Source organism: Salvia splendens, chromosome 3 (genome assembly GCF_004379255.2).
Source record: "Salvia splendens isolate huo1 chromosome 3, SspV2, whole genome shotgun sequence".
Taxonomy (NCBI): domain Eukaryota; kingdom Viridiplantae; phylum Streptophyta; class Magnoliopsida; order Lamiales; family Lamiaceae; genus Salvia; species Salvia splendens.
The window spans coordinates 17,785,592-17,810,589 of NC_056034.1; the positions used below are offsets into that span (position 1 = coordinate 17,785,592).

The 24,998-nt window shown below is 37.2% G+C and overlaps 1 protein-coding gene across 1 annotated transcript; it reads left to right on the forward strand.

Annotated features, from left to right (window-relative positions):
* The first annotated feature begins 3,821 nt into the window (after positions 1-3,821).
* On the forward strand, positions 3,822-24,597 carry LOC121795312 (myosin-11-like). The gene is made up of 38 exons (XM_042193832.1): positions 3,822-3,897; positions 11,650-11,778; positions 12,509-12,652; positions 12,737-12,882; positions 12,972-13,128; positions 13,276-13,334; positions 13,461-13,620; positions 13,723-13,872; positions 13,973-14,109; positions 14,188-14,334; positions 14,440-14,541; positions 14,656-14,713; positions 14,784-14,885; positions 15,453-15,490; positions 15,702-15,828; positions 15,909-16,079; positions 16,254-16,385; positions 16,497-16,606; positions 16,809-16,869; positions 17,718-17,895; positions 18,079-18,284; positions 18,361-18,480; positions 18,791-18,889; positions 19,047-19,268; positions 19,801-19,940; positions 20,651-20,762; positions 20,847-20,891; positions 20,984-21,232; positions 21,720-21,884; positions 21,953-22,147; positions 22,255-22,398; positions 22,618-22,688; positions 22,777-22,876; positions 22,953-23,009; positions 23,095-23,151; positions 23,239-23,319; positions 23,434-23,516; positions 24,154-24,597. Exons 1-38 carry the CDS (start codon positions 3,895-3,897, stop codon positions 24,278-24,280), a joined length of 4,584 nt encoding a protein of 1,527 aa, XP_042049766.1. The 5' UTR covers positions 3,822-3,894; the 3' UTR covers positions 24,281-24,597.
* Positions 24,598-24,998: the final 401 nt, after the last annotated feature.

The window sequence follows — 24,998 nt, forward strand, 5'->3', positions numbered from 1 at the left end:
ATAAAAATTAATTTTATAAATAACAAATTTTTTAAAAAATTTTATTGAACCTGTGGCTCGAACCGGTGAACCGCCGGTTATGGTTCGTGATATTTCTGAACCTGAACTGTCCCGCTTGAACCGCTGAAACGCCGCCGGTTCCGGTTCATGAACCGGCAGTTCCGAACCACCAATGTAATAGCCAAGACTTAGATTCTCGAGATTTTTGAAATTTAATACTAGAATTTTTTTTTGAATAAAGAAAGGAGTTTTTATTTCTTGAATAAAAAGTATAAATACAATATAAGAACTTTAAGCTAATGAGCTACAAAATGCTAGAATGAAATACACCCAACTGTTACATAGCGAGGAAAGGAAATTTACAAAGGGAACTATGCCATTTCAAACAAGAAATCCTAGAGGACTTCATTGGCCTCTTCCGCAAGTCGTCTCGGTCAGAATCATAGAAAGCCCGAGAGGGCAAGATCACGAGGAAAGGCAGCGTCGGCAGCTAGCCTTAGACACTGCCCACGCCGAGCAAATCGGTTAAGACCGAACCAGGGTGAAGGGCCGTGCCCCAACGTCCCTTAGACTGAATCAGAACTGAGCAAGATAGCTGCCCAGCCCCTTTAACGGAAATAGCATGGGATTCAGTGGCCAATCCCTGCCATGCATTGTGCACCTGCCATAAGGGACTAGAACTCATGAATAAGCCAAGTACTAGACCCCTCACATAGAGTCAAATACAGTTAATATGTGCAGTAAGAGGGTACAAATATAAAACACCAGATCAAGATAGCAACAGAACCACATTTAAGTCACAAGTACACCACCGGGTGCACTTGCAATGTGCCGCCAAAATCGGTTAAAGAAGGCTGCAAGACCAGCCAACATACAACCAACCAAGGACCCCTTTTCAGCCAAGTACACCAGCCTTTTCTCAGGCTTTCAGTTACGGATTTAGGATATATATGGGAGCAACCCTCAGCCTGCTCCTTCACACCACATATCAGCTCCATTTGTTAACCAGAACCGAAGGGGAAGAGAGGCCAGCACCCGGAGCTAGAGGAAAGGAATCGGAGTAGTGGAAGAAGGTAACTCCCACACCCTTCTATTTCCTCAAACTCAAATATAGCTCATAGCATCACATAATATCTCATACTAGGGAAACATCTCATAGTAGTAGTGAGAGTCCCACTACACGATTAAAACTCTACGGAGAAACTTCTAAGCGAACGCACCAATAAAACACCAAGGCTAGAACACCAACTTTCCAAAAGGATACAGTAACAGTAGAATATCAAGCCAAAGCATGTAGTAGTCAGATGTGAAGTATGAAACGTGAGGACAATACTCCACTCTCCCTCAAAACCTTAGATCACATCAGCTACAATAGTAGTAATCAACGGATTTAGACCACAAATCGATATCCTATGATGAAGTATTCATACTTAGACAACAAAATAAGGATTTAAAAAGGGGAGGGGACTTAGCCGCGGTGACTGAGTGGCTGTACACCCGACCGGGACCCAAGCTCGGAAGGAGCGACGGCCTCTCCCTTCTGACGAGCGTGAGCGGCGAGGATACACGGAGGAGAGACGGCGAAACTACCGCCGGAGCCACACCTCGAATCACGTCGAACAACAGCCAAGGTCCAGCTCGACGAAGGAGCTCCCGCCGAGATGAGGAACTGACGGAGGGAGCGTGACGGCGACGACTACGGATGTCGCCGCTCGTTCCCCGATTCGACCCCTGTTCCCTTTTGATTAGGGTTTGCTCGAATTGGGGGAAAAGAATATTGTTGTGCGGCGAGTTAGACGAGGATGGAGGGAGGATCCGGGAGAGAGGCGGAGACGGTCGGTAATGAAGGGAATGGCGGGGGTGACGCGGGGGTTCCCGGTGGCGTCGACGAGAGAATTAGAGAGAGAGGCGGTATTAGGGTGGAGGGGGGATTTTGGAATTTGGGTATGAATGTTGGATGTGGCCGATGGTGAAGGAGAGTATGTTTGGGCCTCACCAATTTATTTAGGTGGGCCTGAGATTAAATCTTTGGGGCAGATTAAATTAAATTTCTAGCTGGGCCTAGAATTTTAGCTGGAGCCATTACCTTGGATAAATTTCAAGAGTATAGTGGGATTAATCCCTAAGCCACGCAAGGAAATAATTATTAAGCCGTATTGAGATAGTATTCGATAAATAATTAAAGCAGAATTTATTAGTCCCATAAAGTATTTTAAAATACTTAAGATAATCCAGAAATTTAGTATAGCCTTACGGTTCGGCCAGATTCCGAATAAATTAAATCGCCGATTTAATTACAGAATTAAGATTTCTAAATTTAGAAAGAAGGAAATAAAATAATAAGCACACACTTAGGCATGCATTCATGCAAGAGAAATAATTACTTAAAGCCTAATTTAAGTATATTAATTTTGTAAAGGAACATCGTCGCTCGACGAGTAATCTCAGGACAAGGAAAGCGTCCGTTTTGCAAGAGTTTAAGCAATCGAGGTGGGCTTCTTCTTTTTTTCTTCATAAATGTGATTTATGTGAAAAAGCATGAATATTTTGAATGAGTTGTCATGCCTAGTTTTGATTTATGATTGCCTCTCTGTTTGGCTATGCCAAACCAGTTTAATCGAATTCGGGTCCCAGTAGGGCCGAGAACCCTACTCGGACTAGTGTACACTCAGGGACCGTGAGCTAGCGCCAGCGTTGGCCAGTCCGGTGATCGTGGAATGTGGCCACATTCTCGATTCACACATATTAGATATGATATATCATCAGAAGTTTAAATGACTGCAGTCTATTTTCAGAAAGAATCAATAGTTTTAGTGACCGGGACTTATTTTCAGAAAAACCCCGTGTTCAATCAAGTTGGCTGACAACTAAAAGAGAAAATGTTTTTGGCATGAGCCTACTGAGTATATCAAGTATTCAGCCCTGCATATTGTTTTCCTTAATGTGCAGGTTGATCGGTCGAGGCAGAGGAGGTGTTGGGGACAGAAGATTGAATAAGTAGGTAAGTAGGAAGATAGCTGATGTAGTATGTCTTCATACATATTACATTTGTCTTGGTACTCTTCCGTTGTGCAAATTTAGAATTTGCTTTTAGCAAAGACAATTGTCTCATAACTACTCTGATTCAGTATGATTTGTACCCTCAAAATATTTCAGACAATGTTTTTTTTGATTTAAGCATCTTAGGATGAGTTGAGACAGTTTCAGTAAGATTTAGTCGCGATATAGCTACACTTTCTTTGACTAGGGAGATGTGGTCGTGACAGCTGATTAACCGGCGGTCCGGTTCGATTTGTGCATGCCTACTACTAGAAAGTTAATGACCAATTTGATAAATTGTCGTAGTTTAATATTTTATGATAGTAATAATCAATTAGAGAAATGGACAAACTACATAACGGACATCGATTTGCATGTCATGATTTATTTTTTGAAATTGCAATTTGACATTCAACATTTATAACATGTTTAAAAGTTTAAAGTAGTACTATCTCTTAATCGCGTTTTGGATGATTTATAAATGCTCAGCAACTTACAAAAATTTCAAGTCGTTTCGTAACAAAATTGCGACATGAAACAAAATACATATGTTATGATTGGGAAAAAGAAAAGAAACATTGTGAAAAATTACGATTGTCGAGAAAGGAAAGAGAAATCGGAAATGGTGCGTTTTTTGTAAGCCACTAATTTCCAAGGAAGAGCTTAAGATCCGAAGTTGCAGGAGCAATTCCATGCAAAAGCTATGGAGACACTTACAGAATACTCGCATTTGCATGCTTCCTTTTCCTATCCGAAGAAACACGGCGTAGGCGTATTCTTCAACCGAACACATGCAGACCTTTCCAGACAGATGATGAGAAGGCCACTGAGAAATTACAAATTTAAGATCTAGAAATGGTACGTTTTGTGTTGAATTTCTGATAATAGATTGCTGTAGAACGTATTGATCTAGTTTAATAGAGATGAAAATTAAGGAACCCCTATAGATAGATCGACTCTTTATTGAATACATCTTTAATTTATAGAGGTCTTTCGGTATATGATGACTGATTTTTAGTAAGATCGATTTAGGCTTAATATTATGATTTGCCTTTTCGAAATGTCAGCTTCTAGCAATTACTGTTAGCCATCTTTCGATGCTTTACTGATTTCTATACCGAAATCACATTCTAGATTCGTATTAATTCAACCATAACACGTAATACATCAAAGAGATGATTTACCAACCTCCATCCATAGCTTATATTTGATTTAGGGTAGTATTCCACGAGTTGATGTTTCCCCTAAAGCTGTGGTTGATCTTTTCGTCTCTTTGGCCTTTCTTTTTTGAATTCTTTTGATGGAGAAGAATTCGATATCAATATGACTTTTTGTATATAGAATTCTGTAGTAAATTGTGTAACCTTAAAGCTGTAAAATCTGATTGTATATATAGGCAACACACAACCTTTCAAGAAGAGTAGTGTCCGTTCGTTCGCACCTTTTCATATATACAGCAGATTTATCCTACAGCTTTTAATATTCTACACACATTAATATACACATATTTATATCATCTATGTAAGGCAAGAGAAGAGGGTTATCAATACACCCGATTCTAATTCTTTAATCGAAACCGATCCATCACGGTATCGTCTTTTATATTAGAATCCAACTGATATGTTTGAACTTGATCTTTAATATTAAATCAATATCTACATAGGTCACATTTAGGAATAAATATTCCTACATTCTCCCACTTGACCTTTGTAGCTTTCAATGATTTAATTACTTTTCTGCGCACTTTACATCAAGTTCATATATCCTTTAAATACCTATAAAGTTAGACTTGACTGAATCATGGCGGTCACACAATCATTTAGTTGACATGATTCCTTCCATGTATCACAAATCAATTCTAACCTTATATGAATAAACCTTTCATTGAGATGAACTTTAATTCTCAATACAACATATGTTATCTAAACAACCATACTGTATACAAGCTTTAATGATAACATATAAACAAGCAGAAACATAACTTTTATTGAATTCACAAGAGTGGTTTACAATACATGAGCACACAACTAAAATAGCAAGGCTTTATCTATAATACTCATACGCTCTACATGGCCAATAAACATGTTGGGTGGTGGTCCTTTAGTTAACGGATCCGCTGCCATCATATCCGTCCTAATATGCTCAAAGTACACCCTTTGTTTCTGCACTTCTTCTTTAACCGATAAGTATTTCAATTCCATGTGCTTAGCACCTTTCGAGTACTTATCGTTCTTTGAGAAGAAGACATCTGCGGGATTATCACAATAAATTTTCAGCGGTCTAGCTATAGAGTCGACAATTCTAAGCCTTGAAATAAAGTTCCGCAACCACAATCTGTGAACAGTGGCCTCAAAGCAAGCCACAAATTCAGCCTCCATAGTGGAAGTAGCAATGACAGACTGCTGTCCACTTTTCCATGATACTGCTCCCTCTGCTAAAAGGAACAGATAACCAAACGTTGACTTTCTACTATCAACGCACCCGGCATAGTCTGAATCTGAATATCCAAAGACCTCTAGATGATCGAATCTTCTATACGTAAGCATGTGCTCTTTGGTGCCTTGCAAGTATATGATGACTTTCTTTGCAGCCTTCCAGTGGTCCATTCCGGGATTACTTTGATATCGACCCAACATACCAACCGCAAAGGTGATATCTGGTCGAGTACATGTTTGAACATAGTTCAAACTCCCAACCACTGATGCATATGGAATTCTTTCCATTTCCTTACGCTCCAATTCATTTTTCGGACATTGCATTTTACTAAACTTGCCTCCCTTTTGAATTGGAGCAATTCCTGCGGAGCATTTTTCCATTCTATATCTCTCTAATACTTTATTGATATAACCTTTCTGAGACAAACTTAACAATCCTTGTGATCTATCCCGAAATATCTCTATTCCAATCACATAAGATGCCTCACCCATGTCCTTCATTTCGAAGATCAAAGAGAGATATTTCTTTACATCATGTAATAGACTCATGTCATTTGCGGCTAGCAAAATGTCATCAACATATAGGACTAATATAATAAACTTGCCCCCACTGATTTTAATATAGATACATCGATCAACGATGATTTCTATAAAACCATATGACACAATGATATCATTGAACTTTATATATCATTGTCTAGAAGCTTGTTTGAGTCTATATATTGACTTTCTCAACTTACATACTAAACCTTCTTTTCATTCTATCATAAATCCTTCGGTTTCATGTGTACCTCCTCTTCAAGTACTCCATTTAGGAAGACCGTCTTTACATCCATTTGGTGAAGCTCTAAATCATAATGAGCCACCAAAGCCAACACAATTCTTAAAGAATCCTTCTTTGAAACTGGAGAGAAGGTTTCTTTGTAGTCAATGTCATCATTTTGAGTGAAACCTTTGGCGACAAGGCGAGCCTTGTACCTTTCAATGTCACCTTTCGAATCACGTTTTGTTTTAAAGATCCATTTACAACCAATGGCTTTAAAACCTGTAGGCAATTCTACTAAGTCCCAAACATTGTTATAGCCCATAGATTTCATCTCTTCCCTTGCTGCATTTAACCAATTTTCAGAATTGTTACTTTCCATGGCTTGTTGGAATGAGATCGGGTCTTCATCAATGCTCAAGTCACATTCACTTTCAACAGAATATACCACATAGTCATCCGATATGGCCGATCGACGTTCCCTTTCGCCTTAAAGGTTCTATTGGTTCATTATTCTGTTCTTGAATTATGACTGGTTCATCTTCAATCTCAACAAGTGGGTTATGCACTTCATGTTGTTCAATAGGAACAACAACTTTAGGTGCAACAATAGGTGGATGAACAACTTTGTCTTGAACTTCATTAAAGTCCACTTTACGAGGTTCACCACTCCCACTAGTTTCATTGTTTTCAATGAACCTAGCATTTTCCGTCTCAACTATCCTCGTACTATGGTTAGGACAATAGAATGTATATCCCTTCGACTTATCTGGATAGCCAATGAAGAATCCACTGACCGTCTTTAAATCCAGCGTCTTTTCATGTGGATTATACAACTTTACTTCTGCAGGGCATCCCCAAATACGTATATGCCTAAAACTCAGTTTCCTTCCCGTCCACAGTTCAAAAGGGGTTTTTGGAACTGCCTTACTAGGAATCCGATTAAGCATATACGTTGCAGTCTTTAATGCATAAATCCACAACGAAAGAGGTAAATTACATCCACTTAACATGCATCTAACCATATCCAAAAGAGTACGATTCCGCCTTTCCGCTACACCATTCTGTTGCAGAGTACCGGGCATTGTATACTGTGCACAAATGCCTTTACTTTCGAGGTACTTTGCAAATGGGTCCGGACATTATTCAGACTCATTAAATTTTCCGTAGAATTCACCACCTCTATCTGATCTCACAACTTTTACTTTTCTATCTAGTTGTCTTTCTACTTCATCTATGAATATCTTCAAGACATTCACTGATTCAGCCTTTTCACGCAATAGATATATAACCATACCGTGAGAAATCATCAATAAAGGTGATAAAATAATTTCTACCATCCCACGAAGGTGCATCAAAAGGACCACATATATCAGTATGAATTAACTCAAGAAGTTGAGAACTTCTTGTGGCTGATTTCTTTACTATGTGTTTAGTTTGCTTCCTCTTTATGCAATCTATACACATATCTAGATCAATAAAATCCAATTGAGGAAAAATTTCATTCTTTACCAACCTCATTATCCTTTCTTTGGATATATGACCTAGTCTTTGATGCCACAAGTAAGCCGAACATTTACTTGACATACTACGTTTTATGCATCTACTTTCAATATTGAATAAGGATTCAGAAAACTTTGCATCAAGATTAAAACTGTAGAGTGAATCAAACAAAGTACCACTTCTATAGAAGTAATCATTTCTGTACAATGTGAATACACTATTTACAAACTTGATTTTAAAACCTAATCTATCCAACCTACTAACAGATACAAGATTTCTAGCACAATCTGGTACATAGAGACATTCCTTAAGATCTATATGACAGCCTGTGTCTAAGATCAGTCTATAGGTCCCGACTCCTTTAATTTGTGCCTTCATCATGTTTCCCATGAACAAGTATTGTTCACTTCCTTTTATAGGCTGGATCGTACTGAATCCCTGTTCAATATGAGACACATGAGTAGTAGCACCAGAATCTTACCACCAAGTATTATTAGGCACTTCAATAAGATTCGATTCAAAGCAAACGAAACTGTTATGTTTACCTTTCTTATCAAACCATGCCTTTCTTTTCGGACAATCCTTCTTGAAGTGTCCCGTTTCTCTACAGAAGAAACACTTTCTTTCCTTCTGGATCTTCTTTTCAGGGCCTTTAGGTAAAGAAGAATATTTACGTTTGTCCTTTTTACTCGATTTTCCCTTACTAGTGTTTGCTCCTCCATTACCCATTAGATTCACAACTTGGTCACCCATCTTCTTTAGTCTCCCTTCCTCTTGTACTAACATGGCCTTTAGTTCTTTGAGGTCCCATTTTTCTTTTATGGTGTTATAATTCACCTGGAACTGGCCGAATTCAATAGGAAGAGAGTTTATGATGAATTGAACCAAGAACTGTTCGTGAACCTCCATTCCCAAGGTCGAGAGCCTACTGCCAAGTTTGACATGTGTGTTACATGATCATGAATAGGTTGAGACCAGTCAAACTTTCTTGTAGTGAGTTCACTCATTAAGCTCCCTACAATTGACTTGTCGGCCAATTCCGATTGTGAACACTCCTTTATCTTTTCTATGAATTCCCTTGCATTCTCTGTCTTAGGCATGGATGGCTTAAAACTTTCCGCCAACGTCATCATCATAAGATTGAGACTTAGCCTGTTAGAGCGCTCCCAAGTCTCGTATCGAGACTTGTCCGTTTCGGAGCTCTCTTCTGTAATGTCTGCAGGCTCATCTTCCGTAAGTATGGCATGGTCAAGTGCCATAACACCCAGTGAAAACCGGATCTGTTCTGACCATTCACCATAGTTCTGCCCATTAAACTTTACAACAGAGTTTGCAGATACATATATATTAGATGGAGCTGCAACATTTATACATGCTTACAATTATTGCTTTGAACTTTAAACACCGATTCAGATAACTGTAATAAACTTTAAATAACATGCATTCAGGCAACCTTTGGGCAATACTTAAACACACATACTTTCATTTTGATGCTAGAATATACTTTAATGATCAATCAAATCATACACATATCAAATAAGCATGTTGCCTTTGGGTATACATACTACATATGACACTGTAGACAAGATTAATCCTTTTCATTTTATCAACTTATACACAATGATCCACCTTTGGGTGATCTCCAAGTATATAGTTAATAAAGTTATTGATCAATCAACTTTCATGTCATTTATAGCATCCTTTAATCATGATCAATAAATAACCTTTCATCCTTTTCCATAATCATAATATCATATAACAAGACCACTTTGGTGATTAACAAGTCATACAACATCTACATGCATCTTAAAAGGATTAAAAAAATAACATTCTCGGAAATGTCAGAGAGTTTGCCCGGTCCGGGCGTCTAAACACCCGACCGGGCGTTAATGCATCGGTGAGTCCAGAGAGTTCGGCCGGTCAGGCGTTTTTATACTGTCTAAACGGCCGCCCAGGCGTTCGAGCGCCATGCATTGTCGGACTCCAGAAAGTTCGCCCGGTCGGGCGTTTTGAATGACTGTTATCGCCCTGTCGGGCGTTTCATCAACCGACGTATCCTGTGAAAACGCCCGGGCGGGTATCTGATCGCCCGGTCGGGCGTTTTCTCTGTATTCGAATTTCTCCCTTCGATTTTCATGTTTCAACATTCCATGAAACAATCACTCAATGCGCAATGAAATAAAGACATTCATATTTGATTTTTGAACACTTAAATTGGTGAATTAACCAAATCTAGATTGGCTCTGATACCAACTGTTAGTCATCTTTCGATGCTTTACTGATTTCTATACCGAAATCACATTCTAGATTCGTATTAATTCAATCATAACACGTAATACATCAAAGAGATGATTTACCAACCTCCATCCATAGCTTATATTTGATGTAGGGTTGTATTCCACGAGTTGATGTTTTCCCTAAAGCTGCGGTTGATCTTTTCGTCTCTTTGGCCTTTCTTTTTTGAATTCTTTTGATGGAGAAGAATTCGATATCAATATGACTTTTCTGTATATAGAATTCTGTAGTAAATTGTGTAACCTTAAAGCTGCAAAATCTGATTGTATATATAGGCAACACACAACCTTTCAAGAAGAGTTGTGTCCGTTCGTTCGCACCTTTTCATATATACATCAGATTTATCCTACATCTTTTAATATTTTACACACATTAATATACACATATTTATATCATCTATGCAAGGCAAGAGAAGAGGGTTATCAATACACCCGATTCTAATTCTTTAATCGAAACCGATCCATCACGATATCGTCTTTTATATTAGAATCCAACTGATATGTTTGAACTTGATCTTTAATATTAAATCAATATCTACATAGGTCACATATAGGAATAAATATTCCTACAATTACTACAACACTTAGTGGCAAGTAATCCTCCTCTCGTCATGATCATGTTATCTAGTTTCTGCTACTTAATATGTTTTCTATTGGATCGATATTAACTTGACTATTCGATGCTGTTTGAGAAGGTTCAGATTGAAGAAAGTATTACTCCTATTGTGGATTTTGGTAAACTGTTTTAAAAAAGAAATTTGGTTGAGATTTGGTCCATATGTACGAGCATGAGCTTTAACTTGAACTTGAAAATAACATGGATTCTTGAATAGTTCCATTAAAAAGAAAACTTGCTTGAATGATTACATATCCTTTTCTACCATTAATAATTTTTTTATTTCCATTTATTTTTTAAGCAGATGTTATAATGGGATGTAGTAACATATTATTGGTTGTTGGCTTCTCGAATTCAAAAGGTCCAATAAACTATGGATTTCGTCTGAAACATTGTCACTTTATTGCATTACATGCATCTAAATCTCTAACAAAACTGGTTATCCTCCGAGTGACGAGACTCATTTGATGTTTTCTCTTCTTTTTCACTTAATGTGAAATGATTTTCTCCATTTGTGCCAAACTTGATCCCTGAACAAATCCACCAACGAATTGCAATTAGAGATTCTCCAGCAATGTGAAGGATCAATAGTCATATATATGAGCGTTGATATGACTAACCAATGTAAGTTGAAATGTTAGAATACTCAGCAACTTATGTTAAACATTTTGTTTAATCAGTAAACTTATAGTTGCTTTTGAAGAGATAATTAGAGTGACTAGGTTAGATGTTTAAGATCACTGTTATCTAGTTCAAGCAGTCTCATCTACTCAGATAACCAAACTGATGATGTCAAATTAAGGCAACTCAGTTATTAATAGTACTATAATTCTCTTCTCTAGAGGAATGTACATGTTACTTTTAGAATATAGGCTTGGTTAATCTTGTCATATACTCGAGATCTATTTTTTATGTACTCCACTGAATTTGTTGAAATTACAAGATCTTATCATTATTTATGAATGTAACTTATCACCAGCAACGTTGAACTCCTAACAGGGTACTCCAGTGAACATAATTGTTGGATCCCATGTCTGGGCTGAAGACCCTGCAGTGGCTTGGATTGATGGGCAGGTTACCAAAATCAACGGCCAAGAAGCTGTGATCCAAAGGAGTGATGGGAAGGAGGTATGTTTTGGATACTTGGTCTACTATTTTTTATATGCTTATGTATCCTTCTATGATTAGTAAACGGTGCAGTATATAGAAGAAATCATATACTGCCACAAGTCATTGCAGGACGTATAAATTTCATCTCTCATTATGACATTAATCTTCATCACATTTTTATTCTAGACTTGTTATTGTATAACAATTCCTCATTGATCTTGCTATTAGATTTGCATCTTGCCTTCAACCTTGGTCACATTAGCTTGTTTTTTTATAACATGCGAACTCTTAGTTAAACTTTTGGCATTACTTGTAACTTTCAGTATGCTACTTTAATCCCTGCCACCTCATGTAGTGCATGCTTTATTCTTGAATAAGGCAAGTGTAACATTTAGAGTCCTTTGTTGAACTTGTAGTTATGTATTCAGTGCATTTCTATATATGGATAGAACTATGACTTTGCTTGCTTGTGGTGCTTGTTACAGAAAACAATTTAGGAAGTAACAGCTGAATAGGCATTTGATAGTTGGACTTTACTGTTGCTGTTGTATATTTAGTCTTGTTCTATCTATTCACGTAAGGTTCACAACCCTGCACCTCATGCACATGTACTTTGTTGCTGGATTACAATAGAACTCTGTAGTTAGCTTATTTTTCATATCCACGAAGTATGGTGATATGAACTTTAATATATAGTCCAGTTTCAATAACAGACTCATTGATAGGGACTTTCCTTGTTTTTTTACAGGTTGTTTCCAAGTTATCGAAACTTTATCCTAAAGATACAGAAGCTCCTCCTGCAGGTGTTGATGACATGACAAAGCTATCTTACCTGCATGAGCCGGGAGTGCTGGCCAATCTGAGAACTAGATATGAACTCAATGAAATTTATGTATGCTTCCTCAGTTATCCAAGCTATTGATAATCATATCACTTTTCCCCGATTTGGTCTAATCATTGATAATTGTATGTGCAGACATACACTGGAAATATTCTGATTGCTATAAATCCTTTCCAAAAATTGGCTCATTTGTCTAATTCACACATGATGCAACAATACAAGGGAGCTCCTCTCGGAGATCTCAGCCCTCATGTCTTTGCAATTGCTGATGTTGCATACAGGTTAAATTTATCAAACTTTGTCAACAGATGAAGCACAATTATGAAAATGTGTCAAATAAACTACGTAATGATATTTTTACTGGAAACAGGGCCATGATAAATGAAGGGAAGAGCAACTCTATTCTGGTTAGTGGTGAAAGTGGAGCGGGTAAAACCGAGACCACAAAAATGCTTATGAGGTATCTAGCCTATTTAGGAGGCCGCGCAGTTACAGAAGGACGCACTGTTGAACAGCAAGTCCTTGAAGTATGATACACGATAAATCTATTTAGTTATAGTAATTAAAATTGGTGTTAGACTGTTAGCAAAGTCACTTTTGGCTTGCTATATTTTGTCACTGGAGCAAACAAATGCAGCATAATTAACTCTAGGCTTACTATCATGTGAATGCAGTCGAACCCTGTTCTTGAAGCATTTGGCAATGCTAAAACTGTTAGAAATAACAATTCCAGGTGAAACCCTTTTTACACTTTTGCACTTGTGGTTTTCCTATTCATCTCCTAATGAATGTACTGAAATTTTACATAATCAATAATGAAGTCAAGTCCCTTATGTCATATGTTGTTTACACACTGTAGCCGATTTGGTAAATTTGTGGAGATTCAGTTTGACAAGAATGGGAGAATATCTGGAGCAGCTATCAGAACCTACCTTCTTGAAAGATCTCGAGTTTGCCAAGTTTCTGATCCTGAGCGCAACTATCACTGCTTTTACCTCTTATGTGCAGCACCAAAAGAGGTATTCTAGTTCTCTGTTACTGCTTAATGCTTTTGGTAATGCTTTCCTTCACCATAATTGAAAAGAAGTTCTTATACTTGCTGCAAATGCATTCCCTTCCAGGAAATTGACAAGTACAAGTTAGATCATCCTAAATCATATCACTATCTTAACCAATCAAAATGCTATGAGCTGGTTGGTGTAAGTGATGCCAGTGAGTACCTTGAGACTAGACGAGCAATGGATATTGTTGGAATAAGTAAATTGGAGCAGGTATGTCCTATGTTGTTTATGTCCATAACCTCCAGTGAAATACTATAAGTATCTATCATCTCACTCACTCACGCACTCATTCCCCTTCTCACGGTCTTAGGAAGCAATATTCAGGGTAGTTGCTGCTATTCTTCATATTGGTAATATTGAATTTGGAAAGGGAAAAGAAGTCGACTCATCAATCCCTAAAGATGACAAAGCCAAGTTTCACCTGAAAACAACTGCCGAACTTCTAATGTATGTTAGCCTCTACTTTTCATGTTAATCCTCCCATACTGCATTCTAGATGGTGAAATTTTTACTACTCTGTCTTAGGTGTGACCCTCTTGCATTGGAAGATGCACTTTGTAAACGTGTGATGATCACTCCTGAAGAAGTTATCAAGAGAAGCCTTGATCCTCTTAGTGCTACATTTAGCAGGGATGGATTAGCCAAGACGTTATATTCTAGACTGTTTGACTGGTATTCAGCTCTTTGCTTGTCAATTTTTCTAATAGATTATAGAGATCTAAAATGAAGTTAATAAAATGCTAAAAATATTTCTAATTTATGGTGATTCATGTGTAGGCTGGTGAATAAGATCAATAACTCAATTGGGCAAGATAAAAACTCAAAATATCTGATTGGGGTCCTTGACATTTATGGTTTCGAGAGCTTCAAACACAACAGGTAGGAACTTTATCTGATTTAGCACTGGTTAATAACCCAGCAGTGCTTTAGTTCTCGTGGTGGGAAATGCTCTACCACTGATTTCTTATAACAAAACCATATTATACTATGCAGTTTTGAACAGTTCTGCATCAACTTTACAAATGAGAAGCTGCAGCAACATTTTAATCAGGTAATATTGATATCAGCTGGTTGTATAGCTATCTCCCATTATATGCTTGCTAAGTCTGCTCTACTTGCAGCATGTCTTTAAAATGGAACAAGAAGAATACACGAAGGAGGACATTGATTGGAGCTACATTGAGTTTGTCGACAACCAAGATGTGTTAGATCTAATTGAAAAGGTACTTCCCAGTGAGATAGGTGTGCACAACATTGAAATGTTAATCTGCTAAAGAGAATTTTGTTAAATTTTCCATATTAATATTTAATGTCATTGACAACTTGTTTTCCGAAGAACTTCACCTTCTCTTCTTTTTTTATGCATATCGTCTCCAGTTTGCACACTTACTTTCTATAATACTTAGTCCGTCCCAGAATAGTATGAACTTTCTAATTTTGTAATAGTTAAACAACACATTATCCCTACACATCATTTTAGTTACAACTTATACCATTACACTACACTACTAGTGATGTGGAGCCCACTCTCCACCGACACTAGCTTACACTACCTTTTATCTATCTCTTTCTTACTTTATCAATTATATATTAAAACCCGTGCCAAACCAAATGCTCATGCTTTTCAGGGACGGAGGGAGTATTAATTTTCTCACGTTACCTACCCATCTTGATCTTATCTTCCTTAAGAAGCATACTTATAAGCATAAGGCCTATGATCTTCATCTTATGCTGTATGCATTTCATCATTGATTTTGCATTGAACCAGAACTAAGACTAATTTTTTGCAGAAACCTGGTGGCATTATTGCTCTCCTCGATGAAGCTTGGTAATGCTTTTTAGTTATCCTGCATTTCTTTTTTATCCTTCATTTGAGAATATATTCCTCTCACATTACTTTCCTAGTAAGCATCACAAATCAACTAGACCCTAGATTTAGTTCTTTCTCAATTTGGTTTCATTTATTTCTTGGAACAACTTGTAGGCCTATGAATAATTATACATTCCATTTTCTAATGTAATATCTTTACTTTTTGCAGTATGTTCCCAAAATCAACTCATGAGACATTCTGTAATAAGCTCTATCAGACTTTTAAAGTTCATAAGCGCTTCATCAAGCCAAAATTATCACGTACCGATTTTACTGTTGGGCATTATGCTGGGGAGGCATGTTATGTCACACTCGCTCTTTAACTCTTTGTGCTTAAAAGCCAAGGCTTTTAATTCCGACATCATATAATTTTCAGGTTCAATACCAGTCTGACCATTTCTTGGACAAAAATAAGGACTATGTTGTACCTGAACATCAAGATCTTTTAGGTGCTTCCAAATGTCCTTTTGTAGCAGGGCTTTTCCCTCCAATAGCTGAAGAGAGCTCAAAATCTGCGAAGTTTTCTTCTATTGGTTCCCGTTTTAAGGTTAAGGCGCTCATGATTAATTTCAGATGGAGTTTTACTTTTATGTGTGTGCACCAACACTTAAAAAAGATAGTAGTACAATTTTGTTTAAGATATATATCTATCATCGTTATTCTCTGGGAAAATGAGACGTACGAAAACTATTTTTTTTAAATTCATTATCTCCTCATGCAGTTGCAACTACAACAATTGATGGAGACTCTAAGTGCTACTGAACCTCATTACGTTAGATGTGTAAAGCCAAATAATCTTCTTAAACCAGCTATATTTGAGAATCAGAACATTCTGCAGCAGCTACGTTGCAGTGTAAGTTATTTCGATATTTTATGCTATTCTGGTCTTATCCTTCCCATTGGCTGCATTAGAACAATCTGGTTTTAGGGTTGTTATTTGTTTAATCACAAACTATTGATTCAGGGTGTTTTAGAAGCAATCAGGATCAGTTGTGCTGGATATCCGACACGCCGTCCTTTTTTTGAATTCTTGAACAGATTCGGGCTTCTTGCAACTGAAGCTTTGCAAGGCAGGTATAGCTTAATGAATTCGAGGCTCTAATCTGTACTCAGTTACAGACTTAAACAAACGGCTCATTTACTATCGTTTTATTGCTGATACGAGAAAAGCTATACACCCTTGTTATCTATCCTGGTGCTGAATTGTTGTTATGTATAATAGCTTGTTTTCTTGGAAGAATCATATTGTAAAAGCAAAGTTCTTTCTCATGCACAGTTATGACGAAAAATTGGCATGCAAGATGATTTTGGAAAAGAAAGGGATAAAAGGTTTCCAGGTATAAGGATAATTTTTTACATAAAATAATCCTTGTACTAGTACTGTTTGAGTGTAATGGTTCCTCTGTTGTGTGTGTGTATCTATCTCTCACCCAATTAAAGTAAACCACTAAATGTGTTTCCCTCACCTTACAAACATTTAAAAAAAAGGTGTGCATTGATGTTTCTGTGGCATAGAGAGGTTTCTTTCGGGTGTAAACTCTATTGCACTGTGAAGTCCAGAATATCCTTGAAAACCATCATCTCTTGAGCTCCCCTCCGCTTCATTACCTCTGCACTACTCTCCCATCTCCCTCTGTGGTCAACCTTCAATTTGCTTACCCCTCAGTTCTCTGCTTCATTCAGTCAGACTACTCGTTGCATTGTCTCTTTGCTCACCGCCATATCCTATGTCCTTACCACCGACCAGTGTGCCTGCATTTCTACTCCATCTTTGCCATGGTCTTGGAGTCTAAAATGGAAAAACTGATGGTTACACCAGGATAGAATGAATTGATTAATTAAGAAACAAAGAGAGCCACATTTTTTTATTAAGACCTGCTACTCATGTTTCTAAAATAGTATGTACTTAAAACACGGTCAATAAATTTGAACAAATTAATTTAGAAACAAGTACTGGTTGTTAGAATGTCCATAAAATTAAACTCAATTCCCCCTCCCATTGTATTAAACACCATAAAACCATTTTTACCTTCACGAACCTACTGCCTGTCTATACGCTAACTGACACCCCTTGGTATATTACATACCCAATATCAGCTCTACTTCGTGGTAATTTCATGCATTGTGTACTTCTTTTAATGGTACAGAGAGAATTTTAACTCAATATCTTTTAATCACTATACAGGTAGGAAAAACAAAGGTCTTCCTAAGAGCAGGTCAAATGGCTGAACTGGATGCTCGCCGAACAGAAGTTCTTAGTTCTGCAGCAAAAATTATACAACAGCGCAGACGAACACATATTGCTCGTAAACAATTTATAGCTATGAGAGAGGCTTCCATACAGCTGCAATCATTTTGCAGAGGTGACACCTAGAACTTTTGAGCTTTTGATAAGTATTATGCAGTGTAGTAAAAATCTGTTTAAATTACTTTGTATTTTTTAGAGATGTGCATTTGGTGTTTTGCAACTGTGTCGCCCCTCCCTTTTTTCTGGTCATTTACTAGTTTGTCTGCTATGGAATTTTTATGCTGTTCTACTCTTTCAGGCAGATTAGCATGCCACCGTTTCGTGAGCATGAAAACAGAAGCAGCTGCATTGAAAGTTCAACGGAACACACTCAAATTCCTAGCTAGAAAAGCTTATAACGCTCTCCAAAGATCTGTTCTTGTTATACAAACAGGTTTACGTAGCATGGACGCACATAAAAAATTTAGATATCTGAAGCGAACTAAAGCCGCGACTATTATTCAGGTACCAACTTATTTTATGTCACAGAAAATTTTGGTGTGTCCTATGAAAGCTTCAGCTTACGGCCTATATTTTTTAGACTCAATGCCGGAGTCGTAGAGCTTCATCTTACTATAAAAAGCTAAAGACGGGAGCCATAGTTGCACAATGTCAATGGAGAGGAAGAATAGCCAAAAGAGAACTGCGGAAGCTTAAAATGGTAGGCGTTAATAGCATATTAGTATTGAAATAGTAATCCTCCTCTTACTTGTATATCTGAAGCATGATATATTGTTGAAACTGCCTTCATAGTCAATCGAAAACTGATTTTAAAGTTTATATCTGCATTGCGGCTTTCATATTTATCGGAACAACATCTCATACACAGTCCCGTAATTTTGTCCTTCGGCATAAGAAAAATGTTTTTAATATTATTCTGTAAGTTATGACTGGTATGGCAAATATGATTTTGGTTATATGATATATTGTTTCATTCCAACTTATATAGCACTTCTTGCAATCCTCTGCAGGCTGCAAGGGATACAGGTGCACTCAAAGAGGCTAAAGATAAACTAGAAAAACAGTTAGAGGACCTCACGTGGCGTTTACAGCTTGAAAAACGATTGAAGGTATGCTATTTTCTTGTGCAAGTGATTGCCTTCTGGATGTGTGTGTATATATAGCATCCATTGCATGACAACTGAAAGAAGCAAACAATGAATACAGCTTTAAAATTGATCGATGGTGTGTTATGTTTGCTTTCATATCATTGCATTCATCATGCAGGTTGACTTGGAAGAGGCAAAAAATCAAGAGATAGCAAAGTTGCAGAGTTCTATGGAAGAAATGCAGAAGAAAGTTGATGAAGTGAATGCTCTAGTTATCAAGGAACGGGAAGCTTCCAAAAAGGCAATTGAAGTAGCACCTCCTGTTATCAAGGAAACCCCAGTTTATGTTGAAGATACTGAGAAAATTGAATCTTTAAAGGGTGAACTTGACAACATAAAGGTGAGACACTGGTATGTATAAGTCATATTTAAATGCAGAGTTGATTTCATATCCTTCAAGTTTTTTGTTTGGGATCTACTTGCCATAGCATGCATGTGTATTTTCCAGATCATAGCAATTTATTCTTGCCATTTGCTCAAGTCTCCATCCGAGACCTCTAATAATACATGTAACATCACTCTATTAGAAGCTCCATTTAATCTCACAAACATCTTGATCAGGCTTCACCAGTATGTGCTAAATAACGGAAAATACGGAAAATGTATTACTGAACCGCATATGTACACTTAGACTTCTAGTCAATACTAGTCTCTGGTATATGAGTATCTGCTTGAAGTAGTTACCCGTGAATGATCTGCTTACACAGGGATTCTGCCACTTTGAATGGATCAAGGAATTAATGTAATTCAAAGGTCATACTGAATGCATCCTTTTCCAAACTGAGTTAGGATATGCTAGAAAAGCAGCTAAAGATTCTATAGTCTTCTCCCACGGGCTCAAAATATTTATGGTTAAACTATTTTCTTGGCAGGTTTCTTTGCAACATGAACAGGAAAGTTCTGAAGAATTGCGAAAGAACTATGCTTTGGAAAAGGAATCTAGTGAGGAGAGGCGTGCAAAATTAGAGGAGGCAGAAAAGAAAATTCTACAATTACAGGAATCATTGAAAGGGTAATCAAATGACAAAGAAGTGTTTCCCATTTGTGCTTACATTAGAAGAGCATATTTCATCTTTATTCACTATTATAATCTATAATCACTCCCTACGGTTTAAAGCTAGAAATAGTCCATTAAATTGGTTATATGGCAAAACAGTGAATTATCTTGGAATAGTATTAGCTGGGGGAGTGGAATGAGGCATTCACTATTTGATCATGGACAAGATCAGCTTTATTTGGATATTCCATGAGCTTTATATGTTCTCTTCCCGCTAATAATAAGGTAATTTACCAGATTTACAATGTGGAATAATCTATCCACCCTTACCATCATCCTTCACTTTTCTGCACGCCCTTGGCTACCTTATCTTCTGTTGCTTCTCCTAATTTATTTTCAAACCATTGCAATGGACTGAACCCTCTTCTGTTGTTTGCATCATCTATCCATCTGTCTCTACATTTTCCTCGAAAGCTGTCTTTTGTTTTATGTAAATGTCACCATGAATGAATCAACAATGACTAGTTATGATCGTGACTTTCAGAATTTTTTATCACCTATTGAGCAGTTGGCATGGCATACAGTATTCTTTGAGGGGTAGTGCAATCTAAATTGCTCCTTCTAGAAAGAAATAGGACAGCAATGGCTACCGGCGCAGCAACCATTTATAGTATCATTTGCAAATACGACAAATGCTGAAAGCTAAACGAACTTCTCTCTCGCAGGGTGGAAGAGAAGCTGAATAATGTGGAGTCAGAAAATAAAGTTCTTCGTCAACAGGCTGTGACTATGGCGCCAAATAAGTTTCTCTCTGGACGCACTAGATCAATCATGCAGGTATATGCACGACTCCCTTGTGGTTTGGTGGAGACCTTTTGACTATGCAGATATATGAATGCTAATGGCATTTGCAAATCACAGAAGACTGATAGTAGCCATGGGTTTGGGGATATCAAGCTGCAGGTGGTAATCAATGTTCCCCCATTAAATGTTTTTTCCTTGAAAATGCTACCTTTTTAACTATGCCTTTAACTTTCATGCAATTCAAATTGTATTAGGAGGCACACAGCCCCCGTAGCCCAACATTTTTTGAAGCTGATGACAGACCTCAGAAATCACTTAATGAGAAGCAACAGGAAAATCAGGAGCTGCTCATTCGCTGTATATCCCAGCCCTTGGGCTTTTCTGGAAACAGGCCGATAGCAGCATGTATCATCTACAAGTGTCTTCTACAGTGGAGGTCATTTGAAGTTGAGCGGACAAGTGTGTTTGACCGTATCATCCAGACAATAGGTCATGCTATTGAGGTTTAACCATTCCATCCTTGTGTATACTAACCATATGACTCATATTTCTTGGTTCATTCATTTCCAATTTTCCACTTATAATCTGCATACTGGCCGTCACCTTAGTGTTTTGAACGACTAGGGAATTGGTAGAGATCAATTCTTGAGAGTTTCCATGTGGAATGTGGAGTCTCTATCCCTGCTTTTCGTTTTGATAGTTATCTCGTGTTTTCCTTAATTGAAAAATTTATGTGGGGCTACACTAAAAAGGGATGGAGCTAAAAGATTTTTTCTTGTGGAAGAATTATATAATTGAATTAGTAGATATGCTGGAATTAAGATCCTGTGGACTCGTGTTTTTCATTCTTTCAGCATTATTTGCCTGGGATTCATGATTGGTTATTGTTACTTTTCTTATCAGTGATCAAGTGAGATTTTTTCTTTCTATTGCCTTTAATACCTTTCACTATATCAAAATTCTTAAACATGCTGCTTTCTCCATTTTCAGAAAATCCAGGACAACAATGATATGTTGTCCTATTGGTTATCAAATGCTTCTACCCTACTATTTCTCCTCCAGCATACACTGAAAGCAAGTGGTGCAGCTGGAATGGCTCCTCTACGTCGTCGATCATCCTCAGCTACTTTATTTGGCAGGATGTCAACGTCAAATGTATGGATTCCTTTCCCTTTCTGATTATATTGAAAGGGTGGACAACTTTTATCTGTCTCTTCTTTCAGAGCTTCCGAGGAACTCCTCCAGGAGTTAATCTTCATGGCCTACCTGGTGGAGTAGATACCTTACGCCAGGTGGAAGCCAAATATCCTGCTTTGCTGTTCAAGCAGCAACTTACAGCATATGTTGAGAAAATCTATGGAATGATACGGGATAATCTAAAGAAGGAGATATCTCCATTGCTTGGTTTATGTATTCAGGTACTGAAATTGATCATGTACCTACTCCAAAGGTACCACTTGTCGAAAAGAAACCAATGCAGTCCTTTTCTAATCACATTCTACACGTTGCACGTGTCCATTAACAGGCACCAAGAACTTCTAGAGCGAGCATAGTTAAGGGGTCATCTCGTTCAGTTGCAAACACAGCAGCCCAGCAAGCTTTGATTGCTCACTGGCAGGGAATAGTGAACAGCCTCGGGAACTTTTTGAACACTTTGAAAGAGAATCATGTCAGTAAAGACTTTTTCTCCTATAAACCATCTTTCTTGTTTAATCTGGATGATTCTTGGATTTTATTTTTATGGTCAACCTGAGCTGGTTTTGCAGGTGCCAATCTTTAAAATTTTGTTTGATATTTATTTCATCTGAAATCTACCTGTTTGTTGTCAATATATTCCTTTTACCAGTTTTATTTATTCTCACTCGTTAAATCTTCTGCATCCTGTCAGGTACCACCTATGTTAGTCCGCAAGGTGTTCACACAGATATTTTCTTTTATCAATGTTCAACTATTCAACAGGTTTAGTATATGTTTGCTTTTCTCTTTCAAGATCTTGAGTGTGCATATTAAATTTAAATGTCTTCCATTCAACTGTTCATGACTGCAGTCTTCTATTAAGACGAGAATGTTGCTCATTTAGCAATGGGGAATATGTTAAAGCTGGACTTGCAGAATTAGAGCAGTGGTGTAGCACGGCAACTGAAAAGGTCCGTCCAAGTATCTTCTAGTTTTTCTTTCAGTCTAGCAAATCCTAAGAGACTAATATCTTTAGACATAATGCAGTATGCAGGTGTAGCTTGGGATGAGCTCAAACACATTAGACAGGCCATTGGATTTCTGGTAATGTATTTAGTGTTGTTCCAGATCTGATAAGCATTATTAACTTTCCCTCAGACACCATGTAAAATTAATTTTGAAACTCCAGGTTGTACACCTAAAACCGAAGAAAACATTGGATGAGATAAGTCATGAACTTTGCCCGGTGAGTAGAATGTTGCATGCTGAAACTCAATGAGAGTTTCGTAGTACATTCATTACTTTTGAACATATTCTTCCTATCAATGAACAGGTGCTGAGCATTCAACAATTGTACCGGATCAGTACGATGTATTGGGATGACAAGTATGGCACACATAGCGTGTCTTCAGAAGTAAGTTTTTTTGAAACCAAATTAGGTTCAACTCCACCGTACAGAGAGAGGGACTATGTAAGCGTGCATCTTGGTTGCATTAATTAAAAAACATTTTTTTGGTACTTCAATTAGGTTATATCCAATATGAGAGTGTTGATGACGGAAGATTCAAATAATGCAGTGAGCAGTTCGTTTTTGTTGGATGACGATTCCAGGTTAGCATCAACTATCTGGTATTCTGCATATACTTCAACGAATATAATAAGATCAAAAACATATTTAACTGAACTGAGATGTAAAACTTCAAAAGATGTCTTGAGGTTTTTGATTCAAAAGGTGGCATGAGATTAAAACCAGAGAGAAGAAGTTTTACATATAGACTGGTGGCATTTGTAATATACTTTAAAGGGAGAATGGAAAAGAATAAAGAACTATGGAGAGATTGAATAACCGTAGACATTGTAGCTTGAATAAATTGAAGCAAAGAACATTCTTCTTCTCTCTTCTATCAATAGAGTATTTACGTCCATAAATACCAGCCTTTTACTTGTATTTATGCTCTTTCACGTGGAATTTGTGGGGGAATTTAAGAGCAAGAATGAGATAATATGTTAGTTCTCAATGAATGTAAAAGATACTTACAAAATTTGATTATATATAAGAATTCTAAAATGCATGGTTCGAGATAGAACCGACAAAGAAAAGCCAAGTAGATAAACTGAAACCTAAATCCTAATCTATGACTCAGGCAAGATATTAAAAGATATGCTGTATTCTCTTTTGTGTTTTCAGCAGTATCTTATCTTCTTTCGTTCTATGGCAACTTTTGATGAAATTGATGGTGAATTGCAGCATACCTTTCTCCGTGGATGAAATATCAAAGTCGATGGATCAGATAGACATCGCTGATATAGATCCACCTCCTCTAATGGGTGAGAACTCCGGCTTTGGCTTTCTGCTACCGCTCATTCGTGAGTAGGATGCTAAACAACATAAATTCTTGGCCTTCTCACACCTTTTTGTTTAAAGATGTCTGAATTCCAATTATAATTGTAATTTAGTGTGTAGCACAACTTGTTTTAGGATGCCAATTTCGAGTTAAGTCTGGTTTAAGACTACTACGATACATCCCCCTCCCCTAGTAAGAGTTAGTCCAGGGAAAAGCTGTATAACTGTTGAGGTTATAGGTGATCATGTTATATTTTGTTTTTTAAGTATATCCCTCTATATGTTTTGTAATACACCGTCGATGGATTTAACTTAATTTAATCCGTTATGGTGGCTAGTTTCAACAAATAGATCATCTCCACCAATTTTCTCCATGTACAGTTTTTATTTGCCAAATATATATGATAAGTATATGTTGCCATTTCTTTTTCTTTTTTATAAAATACACATGCATATCGACATATGCTGTTATTCCTAGTTCCATTTGAACTCTTAGTTATTAAATAACAGAGAGGCAATGCATTGGGCTCGCCAGGATCCAAGATATAGGGAAATGGAGGGATGGAATTGTCACTGCGCTTCTTTCCTAATGTCTTGTTCCAAATGAATACCAAAAATAATGTAGTATGCGTCATTTGAGCATTGTGGAAAACATTAATGCTTCAATAATTAAATTATCATTTAATTTAATAATTGAATTATTATTGTACCGTGGACTGAATATAGCGTGATAATTAATTTGGGATAAA

Excerpts from the sequence above, each read along its gene's own strand:
- LOC121795312 (XM_042193832.1), top strand. Across the intron at positions 13,335-13,460 it reads GTTAGAAATAACAATTCCAG|CCGATTTGGTAAATTTGTGG; the intron begins GTGAAACCCTTT and ends TACACACTGTAG. Across the intron at positions 22,399-22,617 it reads ACACTTTGAAAGAGAATCAT|GTACCACCTATGTTAGTCCG; the intron begins GTCAGTAAAGAC and ends GCATCCTGTCAG.